Source organism: Strix uralensis, chromosome 6, assembly GCF_047716275.1.
Source record: "Strix uralensis isolate ZFMK-TIS-50842 chromosome 6, bStrUra1, whole genome shotgun sequence".
Taxonomy (NCBI): domain Eukaryota; kingdom Metazoa; phylum Chordata; class Aves; order Strigiformes; family Strigidae; genus Strix; species Strix uralensis.
Window position 1 is genome coordinate 27506347 of NC_133977.1, and position 13773 is coordinate 27520119.

At 67.6% G+C, this 13773-nt stretch overlaps 1 protein-coding gene across 4 annotated transcripts in view; it reads right to left on the reverse strand.

Annotated features, from left to right (window-relative positions):
- SPEG (striated muscle enriched protein kinase) overlaps positions 1-13773 on the reverse strand; it is a 39907-nt gene that overhangs the window by 16691 nt on the left and 9443 nt on the right. Inside the window, exons 2-11 of one of the 4 annotated variants that reach the window (XM_074873410.1) lie at positions 11239-11278; positions 9921-9950; positions 9399-9488; positions 8755-9136; positions 6096-7630; positions 4942-5085; positions 4019-4201; positions 2179-2390; positions 1815-1903; positions 1437-1618 (exon numbers count right to left, since the gene is read on the reverse strand). In XM_074873410.1, coding sequence (XP_074729511.1) covers positions 1437-1618; positions 1815-1903; positions 2179-2390; positions 4019-4201; positions 4942-5085; positions 6096-7630; positions 8755-9136; positions 9399-9488; positions 9921-9950; positions 11239-11278 — 2887 coding nt within the window. The remainder of the gene's footprint in view (positions 1-1436; positions 1619-1814; positions 1904-2178; positions 2391-4018; positions 4202-4941; positions 5086-6095; positions 7631-8754; positions 9137-9398; positions 9489-9920; positions 9951-11238; positions 11279-13773) is intronic. The other 3 variants (XM_074873408.1, XM_074873406.1, XM_074873407.1) reach the window with 3 other exon arrangements.

Below are 13773 nucleotides of genomic sequence, written 5' to 3' on the forward strand. Positions count from 1 at the left end.
AGAGGAGCAGCCAGGACACACAGACAGGGACAAACGGACGGAGCAAGAGACAAGACAGCATCATACGGCCGCCCTGGCCCGGCTGAGGGGGTGCCTGGCGCTCCCCCGCCACTCCCCCCACCCCGCCTCGGTTACGCCTCCCCCGGCCATCCGGCGAGCCCCTGCCCGCAGTCGAGGGCCCGCGCATCCCCGCGGTGCGTCCAGGACGAGGCGGTGGATGGAGCAGAAGGTAATAACACAAGGTGAGGTCCACTGCCTAAGAGGTGTCCAACTAAGAGCCCCGCGGCCGCGGCTCTGAGAGATGCACCCCCTTATCGTACTCCCCCTGCGTACAGACAAAAACCGCAGTCAGCAAGCGGAAGGGTTAGTGCAGCAGCGACGGGGGCCGGCACGCACGCACGCACGCACACGCCAGCACCGGCACGAGGGGTGCGAGTGCGCACCAAGGCACGGAGCCACCCACCGAGCCCCCCCAAGAAGGGCTGCGGCTTGGACCGTCACCCCCGTAGCCCAGCTCCTGCCGGCCGTGGGGCGCGGGGCTGGCTCCCACTCCCACCCCTGTGCCGCTGCGCTTTGCCGGAGGCTGGGAGTGGGGTCCCGGCAGGGTACAAGCAGTGCAGCCAAGGCTGGGGTGGGATGGGCGCAGCCCGGGGGGCTCAGGCAGCCGTCAGCAGGGAGGGCTGGAGGGGAGCAGGGCGCACACAGCAAAGGGCAAGAGGAGGGAGGCAGCATCACTCGTCCCCGCAGGCTCCTTCCCTGGCCTTGGGGGATGCCAGACAGAGCCTGGCTATCAGTCCCAAGGAGCCTCCCCTCCCCATTTGCACACATATTGGGGTCCTACGAGGACCAGAGCAGGGCTGGGGAGGGACGGCAAGGGAAAGGGGCTGAACAGCCCAGTCCCATGCATATGGGCTATTGCTGGAAACAGGCAAGGGGGGACCTCTTCAAACCGCCCTGTGCCTGGCACTCAGCTTGCAGGCTGCCTGGGGCAGGGAGGGAGGGGGGATATGTCCCCTGCAGGGCCACCAAGGGCAAAAGCCCTCCCTGCGCAGCCAGGGGCAGCATGGGGGGATGTGGGGTGAAGCTGGGCTGTGAGGAGCAGCAGGCTCTGGGTCAGGCCGGTGGGGACCCTGGCACAGCTGGGTGGTGGAACCCAGGGCCGTGGGGCTGCACATCTGGACGGGGCAGCAAGGCAGCCTGCCTTCTGCTGCAGGGCCAGCCTCTGCGGGCAGCCCCAGGCATGCAGCTCCACTTTCCTGCTCCCAGCCTGTGCCCACCTGCGCTGCAGCAGGGAAGGGCAGGCTCGCTCGTCCCCTTCTCTCGCAGCACCGCCGAAGGGGGGTCTGCAGTGGCCCCTTCCCCACACAGCTCATGCAGGGCACTGGAGCCAGCTGGCCCCTCAGGGCCGGGGGGAGGATGCGCTCAGGGAGCTTTACCTCTGACCTCCAGCTTGGCCTCACACTGCTTGGTGCCATACTCGTTGACGGCCTTGCAGGTGTAGAAGCCGGTGTCGGTGCGCTCCGCCGCCAGGATGTGCAGTGTGAAAAGCCCCCGTGCCCCCTCCGTCTCCTCCGCGTGGTGCCGGCGGCCGTACTTCACCGGCTGACGGTTCCTCAGCCTGCTCGGGACACAGGCAGAGTGGCATGGTCACACTTAGCCCTGCACACTCAGCCTGACTATCCCCAAAAGACCCCTCTCCTCCCCAACCCTGCTCAGGACCAGAGGTCCAAGCCTGTTATCTCCAAATGGGAAAGTCACCGTGCCTGTCCCCTCCTTCCCTGCCCAGCTGTGACCCAGCGAGCACCGGGACTCACCAGTAAATGATGGGCTTGGGCTCCCCACGGACACGAACGCTCATGCTGACATCCTGCCCCTCCAGCACCGACTGGTCCGACAGGGACACCTGGGGAAGCAGGGGTCAGAGAGCAGCAAGCACCCACCTGCACCCAGGGCCACGCATCCCCACCGCTGCACCCAGGGCTGTGTGTCCCCCGCCACAACAGCGGCCCTGGAGTACCAGGGCAGCTGGAGGGTTGGAGGCAGCCTAGGTGCCAGGAGCACCCCAGATCAGGGGGTAGGAAGGCCTGACCTGGCACCTCCTGGCACTGGGGACCACAGGGCTGTGGTCACAGGGCACAGCTCCCTCTTTGCCAGGTCCTGGGTGGGTTGTCAGCTCACCTCAAAGGTGGGTGCAGCCTTGAAGGTGCTCTCCAGGGAGCCGTGGGCAGCCCCGTGCTCGGCTCTAGGCTGCAGCTTCATGGCTGGTCGGTGCTGGGGGGTCCCGGACTCGGGGAACTCTTCCAGGGGGCTCAGGTACTCCTCGTCGGAGGTGATGGGGCTGGCCTGGCCGAGGGGGGGTGCCAAGTTGCCATGCCGCTCCACGGCAGGGGCTAGCACAGGAGAGGCTGGATAAGGAGCTGGCAGCAGCCAGAGCCGGGCAGGTGGGTCAGGGCACCCCTCCCCACAACCCTGCACCTCAGGGGTGCCGGGGGACACCCATCCCACGGCACATCCCAGCTCGGCAGCAGCCAGCAGCGAAGGGGTGCGGGGCCGCGCCGGGGGAGGGGGTGAGAAGCACTCCACGGGACGATAAGGGGACGCGATATCCCGCAAGGCGACAGCAGGGCTCAAGTGGCTCTTACGCAGCAGCCCGCGCTCCCATCCTTAAGCCGCCCGGATTCCCGGGATGGCTGTCCCTGCCCCGACCCGGCGAGGGCTGAAGGTGACATTGGCAGCTGCGCTCCCCCAGCAGCCCGCCCGGCCGCCTGCCCGCTCCCCGCGGGGCCGGACCCGCCGCCGTGGGTGAGGAGCCCACCCGCGGCCGGGATGGGGGACCCGCAGGGAGCGGGAGGGACCCGGGGGTGGGGAGCGGCGCGGGGTGCTGGCAGAACCCCCCCGCCGCGCTGGGGGTGCTGGCCCCCCTCCAGCCCGGCTGCCGGAGCTCCCTCACCCCCCCTCCCCTTACCGGGGGGAGGCGGGCGGGCTGCCCGGTGCAGGGCGAGGGCTGTGCCCCCCCCCACCGCGCCCCCGCCATGCCCGTGGGCAGCCCCAGGGCGGAGAGCTGGAGGGGGGCGCGACCCCCGGCTCCCCGCCACCCGCCCTCCCGGCACCCCCCCCCGCACTCACCGCGGGGCGCGGCCCCGGCAGCCCCCGCCCCGAGCCGAGCCGCGCCGGGCCGGGCCGCACCGTCGAGCCGCCGCTGCCGCTACGGGGGCCGGGGCCGGGGCCGGGGCCGCGCTCGCCTCCCGCCCGCAGCGCCGCCGGCCCGCTGAGCCCTCCCCGCCCCAGCGCTGCCCGGCCCCCGGGGCTGGGCCAGCAGCGCGGGGGAGGGCCCGCCGCCGGGCCGGGGGCTGCCGGGCCCCTTCCCGGCCCCCCGCCGCCGTGTCCCCGGCCGGCCCTGCCCGCCCGCGGCCGCCCCTGGGGTGCGCAGCCCCGCTGCGCCAGGGAGCGGGTGGGTTTTTGGGTGCTGCCAGCCCCCAGGGTGGCTCTGAGCCGCTGCACGCTCCCCAAGGGACACCCTCGGTTTGGGGAGCACCGTGGGGCTGCGGCGGGCTGGGTGTCCCCACGGCCAGCAGGGCGGAGGGCAGGCTGGGTGCCCCCCGGCTAGCAGCTGGGGGGGCAGGCTGGGTATGCCCACAGCTAATAGTTTGTGCGGCAGCAGTATCCCCACGGCTAGCGGGGTGAAGGGCAGGGGTACCCCCACAATTTGCAGGTTGGAGGGCAGGCTGGGGTATCCCCATGGCTACAGGGCGCAGGCAGGTGTGGGGGAGGCTGGACAGTGGGCTGCTTGCTGGGTGCCATGGGGTGCTCACAGCCTGACCCCACTCCCCCCCTCCACGGCAGGATCCCTCTGTGCTTGCCGGGATCACGTCAGCTGCTTTGGTTCAGACAGAGCCTTGTAGGGTAAGGAAGCCGTTTTCTTCCCAGTGACAGCAGCGGCCGAGCTGGCAGCCAGCCTGCTGCCGCGCCGGCCCTCCCACCGCCGGCCGCCCTCCCGCCGCCGGCCGCCGGCACTCACCGGGCCGCACGCTGAGGATGGCACTGCAGCAGGTCGCTCCCACCTCGTTGGCCGCGGTGACGGTGTAGAGGCCACCATCGGCTACCCGGGCGCTCCTGACCAGCAGGGTATGACGCTCGCCCTCCGCCTTGATGGGCCGCGTCGTGCTGCTCCGCAGCGGGACCCCGTCCTTCCTCCAGGACACTGTCGGCAGAGGCGAGGGTCACTCGAGGGCAGGAGAGCCCAAGCTTCCCCGGGGGTCTGTGCAGGGTCCTGGTGAGGCCAGGCGCTCCTCTGCCTGGCCTGGGGGACCCCTTTGCCATGGGGAGCAGCCCCCGGCTCCCACAGCTTGATGGAGAGAGCGGGGCTGCCCCCTCTCTGATTCCTGGCATCGTCCTGTCCTCCAGTGGAGGCTGGAGGAGGGAATCGAAGCCTCTTCGCTTCTTTCTTCCCAGCTCTCTAGGCTGGTACTGGCTCTGGCTGCTCAGCTGCCCCTGCCCACGTCCTGGCTACATCATGCCCGGACCCCATCGGCCCTGAGCCAGGCACAGGGACTCTGTCCCCAGGAACCACCTGAGCTGGCCCAACAGCAGCCCAGAGCATCACCCCCCCATGCCCGTGCAGTGCTCAGCAGCCCTTCTGCTCTCCCAACAGCCCAGTCCAGCACAGGGTAAACAGCAGACATCTTGTCTGCACCCTGCCCGCACCCTGCCCTGGCAGGCAGTGCCCAAAGTCTTCACTCCTGCCTGGGGGGAGGCAGGGTGAAAAGGGTGCTCCCGTGGTGGGCACATCACTTCCCTGAGACACCAGCTTGGGGCTGCATGTCCCACTCCGCATGGTACAGGTGGCCCCAAGAGTCGGCTCAGTGGGTGGGATGTGGACACGCAGGGAGCCCCTCTTCCACACTTGCACACCCTGACCCCGCCAGCCCCGCGGTCGCTCACCTTCTGGCTGGGGGTTGGCCGTGACAATGCACTTGAGCAGCACCTCCGCCCCCACGGCCACTGCCATGTCCTGGATGGGGATCTCAAAGATGGGGGCTTCCAGGGGGTCTTCACCCGCTGAGACATAGGAGTCGTCGGAGGACTCTGGACAGGGAGAGACGGGCCCCGTGGCTGTCAGCAGGGTGGAGCGAGCGGGTCCTGTGCCATGCCGGGCTGGATGCAGGCAGGCAGGGGCTTCGCAGCCCACTGCCCACCCCTGCTACCCCGTGCCCCACACCCTGACTGGAACATCAGCAGGTCCCCAGACCATGCAGTGGAGGAAAGGGCCACATCAGGGGCCACCATGGCACAGTGCCTGCAGCGGGACGGGGCAGGGAGCGTCCAGCCTGCTGTACATCCCTGTACAGCATAAGGGATGAGGCGACAGCAGGGTGTGAAAGGAGGAGGGTTGTACAGCCCACCGCAGCCCCTGCTACAAGCTGCCCCAGCCCCACACAGGGTGCTGGCTGCTCTGCTCTGCCACATCAGCATCAGTCTCCCCGCTCCCTCCCCTCCCATGGCCCCAGCACACGAGCAAAGGTCCTGGGGCTGCGCCAGGAGCCTTGGGCACGTGGGTCTGGCACTGCTCCGGCCAGAGCAGAGCCTGGAAGGATCTCCTGGCCTGGGTACAGTCTGGTCTCACCCCTGCATCTTGGGATGGTCAGAGCACCTCTCCCCCAGCCAAGACACTGCAGCATCCCCTGGGGATGCTTGGGCTGCACATCCTGCCTGGAGCACCGAGCACAGTCCAGCCACATTGCACCCAAGCTGCAATGGGTGTCCTGTGCCCCGGGGGACCAGACCAGCCCAGGGCTGGGTGCCAGAGGTCAGCACCCTGCATCCTTCCCGTGCCAGGCAGGAGGGACGGAGACATCAACAAGCATCATGACCTCAAGGCCCAGCAAACTGGTACCCAGGCTGGTCTGTCCTACAGCACTGGTTGGTGCCAACATCCCCAACCTCCAGAGCTGTGTCCCCCCGCCCCACCCCTGTGCTCTCTGGCACAGCCTGGGCTTCCCACACCTCCCAGGGGCAGGTTGGGGGTCCCCAGTCTCACTCAGGGGCTGGCCAGGCCAGCTCTGTGCCTGCAGGAGGGCAGACAGCCATGCCCCTACCTAGCTCCGGAGAGGTGGGCCTGGCTCGGCGCCCCTTCCCCTTGCTCCGAGTGCTCCTGCCTTCTTGAGCCATCCGGCCACTCTCTTTCTTCTCTGACACTTTCATCTGCCTTCTCTCCACCTCCCTGCCCAGGCCGTGCTGCCCTGCCCAGCTCCTCTCCAGGCGAGCTTCCTGCTGCTCCATTCCTGGCTTTGCCCAGGGCAGGAACCGCACCTCCATGGGCGCCTCCGGCCGCCGGTACAGCCCGTGGGGCACGGCCAGCCGGGCGGCCAGGGCTTCGCTCACCGCCCCGGGGGTACGGGCTCCACCGGCGGGGCCCCCGTCCGGGCACGGGCTGCCTTCAGCGGGCCCCGCCTGCAAAAGAGCCACCCGTCCCTGCGGGGTGGCTTGTGCTAACGGCCACTGCTCCTTCTTCTTCACTTCCCCGGTGCCTTCTTGCTGTGGACCCTTCCTGGTGCTCACATCCTCCACCTCGGTGGACTGACTGGCTGCCGTGCCGCCCCGTGCCGGGGCTTTCCTCCCGCGCTGCCCCCCCGGCTCCGGCTCCCCGTCGGGTCCCACCAGCGCCACACTGGAAAGTGCCAGGTGCTGGATGACGTGCGGGCTCTCTGCTGGCGGGAAGGTCTTTGGTGGCAGCGCCTTGCGCCCACCGGTGCCCTGTGAGGAGGGGGTGCAGGGGGCACGGGGGCCGGCGGGCTCGCCAGCTGCTGGAGGTGAGGGTGTCGGGGGCAGCCCGGCTTTGCAGAGCTCCTGGGAGCGCCGCAGCTGCTGCTTGGAGACCGTCCGCTTGATGCGGCTCAGCTCCTCCGCAAACTTGTGCTCTATTGCGTAGACACGACCAGCGAACTTGCCTCGCTCGTCGAAGGATGCGGCTTTCTGCCGGAAGGCCAGACGCCGGCAGGCCGCCGTGCCGCCCGGCTCCCAGCGGCCGCCTTCCCCCACGTCCTCCCGCGAGCCGCCCAGTGCGCTGGCACGGCGCGAGCCGGAGCCAGGCTGGTCGAAGGAGCGCGTCTTGCGCAAGGGTAGGCAGGGGTATGCGGGGAAGGAGCTGTCCCCCTGCTCCAGGCTCCTCCGCCGCTCCTCAAAGTACTGCAGCCTCTCGAAGATCTTGGAGCCAGAGCGCACCAGCTTGGGGGATGCCCGGACGGAGATGCGGCCGGAGGCGTCACTCATGGGTGTCTGGGGACGGGACTCTTGCGTGCTGCCCTGTGAGTACCCCGAGGACTTGGGCTTCTTGATCTTCTCCTCGTAATCCTCGGGGACAGTGTCCTGGTACTCAGCTGGCACTGAGGACTTCTTGCGGGGGGTCACGGGCGTGAAGGAGGGGACACCAGGGCCACGGGCAGCAGGCTGGGATGCCGCGCCAGCGGGTGACGGCAGGCATGGGCCAGCACGAGGAGACGGCGAGCGAACGATGGGTGGTTTGGCAGTCAGCGGCAGGGCAGCGGGGGACCTCGGGGGCTCAGCGCCAGGTTTTGGAGAGACAGGTCCACTCTGGGGGTCATCTCTCCGGTAGCCCCCCTGGGGGATGCTGCTGCAAGGGGAGACAGAGGATCACAGTTCAGAGCCCACCCTCACCGCCTGGCTGCATCCCTGCTCCCAGCCCCACACCACGGTGCCCAATGGGGCCCGGCAATAGGGGCAGGTGGCCAGGGCAGCCCTGGGACCAGAGAGCCTCAAGGGGCCCTGGCGAGTGAATCCAGCTACGCAGGGACAACTGGGAGATGGCTGGGTTGGATGAGATCCTGAGCTCCTGTGACACAGCGGTGTCCCCCTGCCCAGGCGTACTCATGTGGGACAGCAGAGTGATGCTGGGATACCCAGTGAGTCCCCTCCCCAGGGCCACCATGCAGACAGGACTGGGGTCTGCGGGGTGCCCCAGTTTGCTGGGGTGTCCTGGTGTGCCGAGGCAGCATGGCACAGGTCAGTTCTTCTGCAAGGCAGAGAGGGTCCCCGAGGCTACAAGCCCTCCCTGCACACATGCTGCTGCAGGTGCTACCCCCCCCACACTGCCCCTGGTGGGGCTTGGCGATTGTGGTGCAGAAATCATAAGGTGGAGATGAGGTTCTGGTGGAACAAGCAGCCTCAAACAAAAAAAGGGGCAAGATGGAGGTCGAAGGAGCAGGCCTGCGGGGATGGGGTCCGAAGGCAGTGGGGAGGGACGGGGACTCTGAGCACATCAGCTGGTCCTGGGAAGGCAGCATGTCCCTGGCCCCTGATGCCACCCCTCTGCGGTGGGGACTGCAGGTGGCAGAGCCTTGCCAGTGGGTGCCTCAGGCTGCCACACACCCCCAGGTCCCCCCACCCTGGGCTGCGCAGAGCTCCTGCAGCTGGGCAGGATGGGGGGACACCCACAGCACAGCCTGTGGGTGGGATGCTGCAGCTCGTGCAGCAGCACAGGGGTTACCCCCAGCCCCAACCTGGCCACAGCAGAAAGGCCACTCCACGTCCCCCACTTCACGGAAGGGCCTGTCCCCCCCTGGCCTGGGTTGCTCCCACCTTGTCACCAGGAACAGGCTGCCTACTGCTCAGAGCCCCCGATCCTCATCCGGGCATGGTGAAGGCAAAGAAGGGCGGAGGGGAGGAGATGGCTGTGGGGGTTGGAAGGAGATGGCCCCAGCGCAATGTCCCCTCCACGCGCTTCCCCCGGCTACTTACACGTGGAGCGAGAGCGCCCGTCCTCGGTACAGGCTGAAGGCGCTGCCGTACGGGTCGCTGGCCACTGAAAGGCTATCCTCCGACCCCCAGCTTGTGCCCACCAGATTAGCCCGTGATGCCCGCACCAGCGGCTCCACGCCCAGGTGCCGGACCTCGGCGCCGCGCGGGGCCGGCGCGTTTGCTTGCCTTGGGGTTCCCTGCGGCTGCTGCCAGGCAGCAGGGCGGAGGTAGGGTCCCCGTGCAGGGAGGCTGGCATCCGTCTCCTTCTCCACCACGGTCTGCTGGCTGCCCGACCAGCTGGAGCGCTCCTCCGCCTGCGACAGAGCCAGCACCGAGGTCGGCGTCGTGTTCATGGAGGCGTCCACGAGGGTGTCGGACCCACCTGGAAGCAGAGGGGTGAGCCAACACCAGGTGCCCATGAGGACCAGCCCAGCACCCTGCTCAGAGAGGGCTGAGTCACGGGGTGTCCTGGGGTGTCCCAGGGTGTCCCAAGCAGCACCCTGCTGCCCCAAGCCCTCCCTGCTTTGTATGGGTGGATCACAGCTCCCCCCTGCCATGGAGACCCCCAAAGTAGAGCCCTTGCTGGGGGCCATGCCCAGCAGCCAGTGCCAGGGCTTGGTGCCAGCCAGGTGCCCCCTGCTCACCCGTGGGGGTGCTGAAGGCCGTCTCATCCTGGAGCTCACTGCGCTGCGTCACCTGGGGGTCACTGGGCTCATCCTCGCCCGTCTCCGAGTCTGGGGGAGGGGGAGAGCAGGGAGTGAGGGGACACAGGCACAGCAGGCCAGGCTGGCACTTCCCCTTGCAGACCCACCGGCTCCAGGGGCAGGAGAGCAGTGCCTGGGCAGCTCCGGGAGGAGGCAGCGCCAGGGCAGGGGCCATGACTGTGACCTGCAGGGACAAGCGGCCAGAAGGGAAAGGCAGGACTGGGAGTAGGAAAGTCCAGCAGGGCACGGGCAGGCAGGGGAAGGCAGGCAAAGTGGGCGGGAGCAACGTTAGATGATGGGAGGAAGGGAGACAGTGCCAGCGGTGGGAACGCAGCTGGTGGAGGCGGCGTGGGGACAGGGAGGCAGGGCAGGGGGACAGCGGCGGTGATGGGGCAGGGAGGCAGGCTGGGGCACAGGGCCCAGTCTGGGGACAGAGCTGGCTTTGGGCAGGGGTCTTCCTACCGTAGCTTTGTTTCCTGCAGGAGCGGAAAACTTCGCTTCCATAGGGGCAGCAAGAGAGAGAGAGACATCAACACCCGGTTATCGGCCCGGCCTGCAGAGACGCGGGGGGCAGCAGGGAGGGACCTTGTCCCCAGCATCTCCCCATGCTGCCATAGGGCAGGGACCTGCTGGGGCAGCACTGCAGTGGGCCATGCCAGCTCAGAGAGCCTGGCACCCTGTGCTGGGCTTTAGGTCCAGGCACGGGGCCAGGACTGGGCGTTTGCCCATCTCAGGACCTCACAAGAAGCACCCCATGCCCTACCCAGCCCCATGTCAGAGGCGAGGCGCCCACAGGGTGTGGAAACAGGTCTGGCACCCCCAGACTTCCCCACCACGTCTCCACTCTGCACCCATGTTCACTGCACATCTCCAGTGCTGCACACAGACCCTCTTTGCACACACACCATCCCACCTGCGCAGTGCACGGCACCATCCCCTCCCCGTGCTACAGCCACAGCCTGCCTGGCAGGACAGCCACCTCCTGTCCCCAGAGCTGCTGCACCTGCCCCACGGGCTGGCCTCACTGCTGCAGCACCCGCACATCCTCGTGCTCTGCAGGGCACCACAGCTTGGGGCTGGACCCCCAGCCCATGCCCCAGCACCCCCAGCAGCACCCAGCTGCAAGCACCCTCCCTCTGGCACATACACGTGCATCCCCTACCCCACCGGTGGCAAGTGCTTCATGATTCGGCCGTGCCCCACATCATAGCCCTGGTTGATAAAGCAGGGGTGCTGAGGGCAGGGCACCAGCCTCCCAACGGGCAGGATGTGGCCAGGCCAGATCAGCATCACCCTAACGTCCCATACCAGGAAAGCCATCGCCGTGCAGCCAGGGAGGGGCAGACTTTCCACCCTCGCAAGCTGCCACAACAGACCCCTGTGGCAAGGGACGTGTCCTCTGCCCCACTGCCGCTCCCCGCCACCACACTGTCATGGCGTAGTGGGGGGTCAAGTTGCTCCCTCCCACCCCAAACCACCCCTCTGCAGTCCGTCACACTGACAGCTGCCCCATGCACTGCCACTGCACCACGCTCCCTAGCACAGTCACAACAGCCTGGCAGCCCCTGAGGAACCGGAGCTGCAGGGACAGGAGCAGCCCAGCCTCATGGGGGACACTGAAAGCCCCCAGCTGACTGGGACCCTGTTTTGGGGCTGGCAAGATGCAGCCCAGCCCTGCCCAGCCTCCACTCGCTGCCCCCTCAGCACAGCGGTGGGGCTGGACCCCATCCCGGCACACTCGGGGCAGCGAGGGAAGCCAGGTCCTGGTAACTCAACGCACCATGCGTGAAGCGCCCGAAGCGCCGTGAGTGGCCGGTCTTCTGCAAAGGAAAAGAGAAGAGAGCGTTACCCATGGCACGGCGCCATGTGCCTGCTCACGCACGCACGCACACACCCCATCATGGCACATGCAGCACCGCTCACATCCACAGTCGCTCACACACACAGTGGCACAACATGCGTGGTGCCACTCATACCCTCCCGCTGGCAGGGCACACCCGGCACTGCTCTCACACACACACACACACACACACACACATACACGCACACACACACATCCCCCGGCTGCACACCCACGGGGTACCCACAGGCACACACCCACAGGGTACCCACATTCACACACCCCCAGGCACACACCCCCGCGCACACAGACACGGATGGGTGTAGGTGGACACGTGTAGCACAGGCCCAGCTATGCGCGCACACACACACCTGTGCGTGCGCGCGTGCACACACACACACACACACACTCCCCTTGGTGATGGCACTGTGCACCCCAGCCCTGTGCCACAGCCCATGCCTAGGGAGCAACGGCCCTGGGCAGCCCAGCTGCCTGCAGCCAGCACTGCCTGCAGCAAGGTCTTTGCCCAGGTGGGTGCCCAAATGCTCTGCAGCCCCTTCGAAGCCACCGCCTGTGCCAACATGGGGACTGGGCCAGCAAAGCGTCTTCCAGGTGCTGGCCCAGACACCACCACGGGCACTGGCCCAGCACGGGGACAGCATCCCCCATCCCCGGCGAGTCTGTGCCAGCTGCGAGAGAGGCTGCCTGGCACAAGCGGCATGGGACTGGCCCGTCTGTGTGGGGCTGGAGGCGTGGGAGCTGCGCTCGCCCGCGCTGTCTGGGCAGGCAGGCGGGACCTGAGCATGGGACAGAGCTGCCAGGAGCTCCCTGCCAGCTTGGCTGCCCTCTGCGCCACAGCCCAGAGCTGGGCACCCGCTTGCCAAGGGAGGGACTGGCTGAGGGTGACCTGTGCCGATGCTGTTTCCCAGGAAAAGAGGGATGGGGTGATCTCCAGGGCAGGTAGGAGTGGGGATGTGGCATGCAGACAGGCAGGGTTGGGCTGCCAGGGCTGAGCATCCTTTCCAGCCAGTCTGGGTGCTGGGGGTCTCCCCAGGACACTGACACCCCATGCCCTGTCTCCTCAGCATGGAGCCTAGGGCCAGACATCCAGCTTTCTTGAAGCCCTTTGCTCTGCCAGGCTCTCCTGCCACCCCACAGCTCCCAAACAGGGTCACAGACAGCCAGCCCCCGGGGAGAGCCAGCCAAGCATGGCCAGCAGTTAGTTGCCCTTGGAAGGGCAGGAGGCTCATTTTTCATGTCCCAAAGCTGCTGCCACTGCAGCGGCAGCCCCTGCTCGTGGGCAGCGCCTGGGGGCTCCCACCAGCCCCCTGCCTGCATGCGGTGCTGGCTGGAGGGCAGCGGCTGCACGAGACACATTTGTATTCAGGCTGAGCCAGGCTTCACCTCCCCTCCTCGGCTGACTATGCTGGTTCTGGCTGGCAGCCCGTCTTCCAGGCCAGCGAGAGATAGATGAGTGATTAACTGCACCATCGGCGGATAATTCCCCCATTAAAAAATGAAAATGCAATTGAGTGCCATTATCGGGTGCTCCTGTGGCTTCCCCAGGGACTGGCGCCATCAGCTCCCCATCAAATACGGTGACTGCACCCAGCGGGCCTGGGCTGGGCTCCATCTCCCAGAGCTATGGGGTGGCTGAGCCCCCTCCCCTCTGCCTGCAACAGGCAGGGCACCCTGCAGCCTGGACCCCCCTTGGGCACAGCACCCACCTGCAGCTTGCCAGGGAGTGAGTGCTAGGTGATGCAGGGTCACCCCCAAGCCAGGAGGTGGAAAGGGGGCAGGAGCAGCTCGGGGCTTGCTGTGGGGTTGGGGTCTGGGCAAAGGGGCCAGCTGAAGAATTGGAGGTGTGCTCCCTGCCTGGATTTCATTTTCAGCCTGGGAAAAGGGGTGGGGGAGCCCCAGGAGCCTGCTCTGTGCCCACCCAGCCCGGGATGGGGAGAAGGGCTGGCTGGGATCAGCAACCAGCTTCAGTCCTGCCCCACAGAGCACCTGGGTGAGACCTGCCGCTGCCTCTTCCCCTGTGCCAGGCACAGATTCACCCTGCCTGGTCTGGGGTCCCACCCTGGCCTGGCACAGGGTGTCCCTAACCATGGCCATGGGGCCAAAGGGAGTCAGGGGGAAGAAGGGGCTCCTGGGACCTTGGACCACAGCCCTTGCAGCCTGCCACCACCTGGCATGTGGAGCCACATGGCACTGGTGCCACTGGTGTGAGACAGGCAGACAGGGCGCAGGGATGGAGTGAGGTGGGGAAGCGGTGGGTGGCTTGCCTGGTGCAGATGGACAGCCACTGTGGGTGTCCTGATACACCCCGTGCTCAGCCAGCAGTGCAGGACTCTGCCCCACCATGCGGGCAAGCCCCTGGGCCTGCTGTCCCCAAGGGCAGCTGGGACAGCCAGGCAATGCCATCCACCTGGCCCCGGAGGGACCCCCCACCACGCCTGACTCCCGGTATCCCTG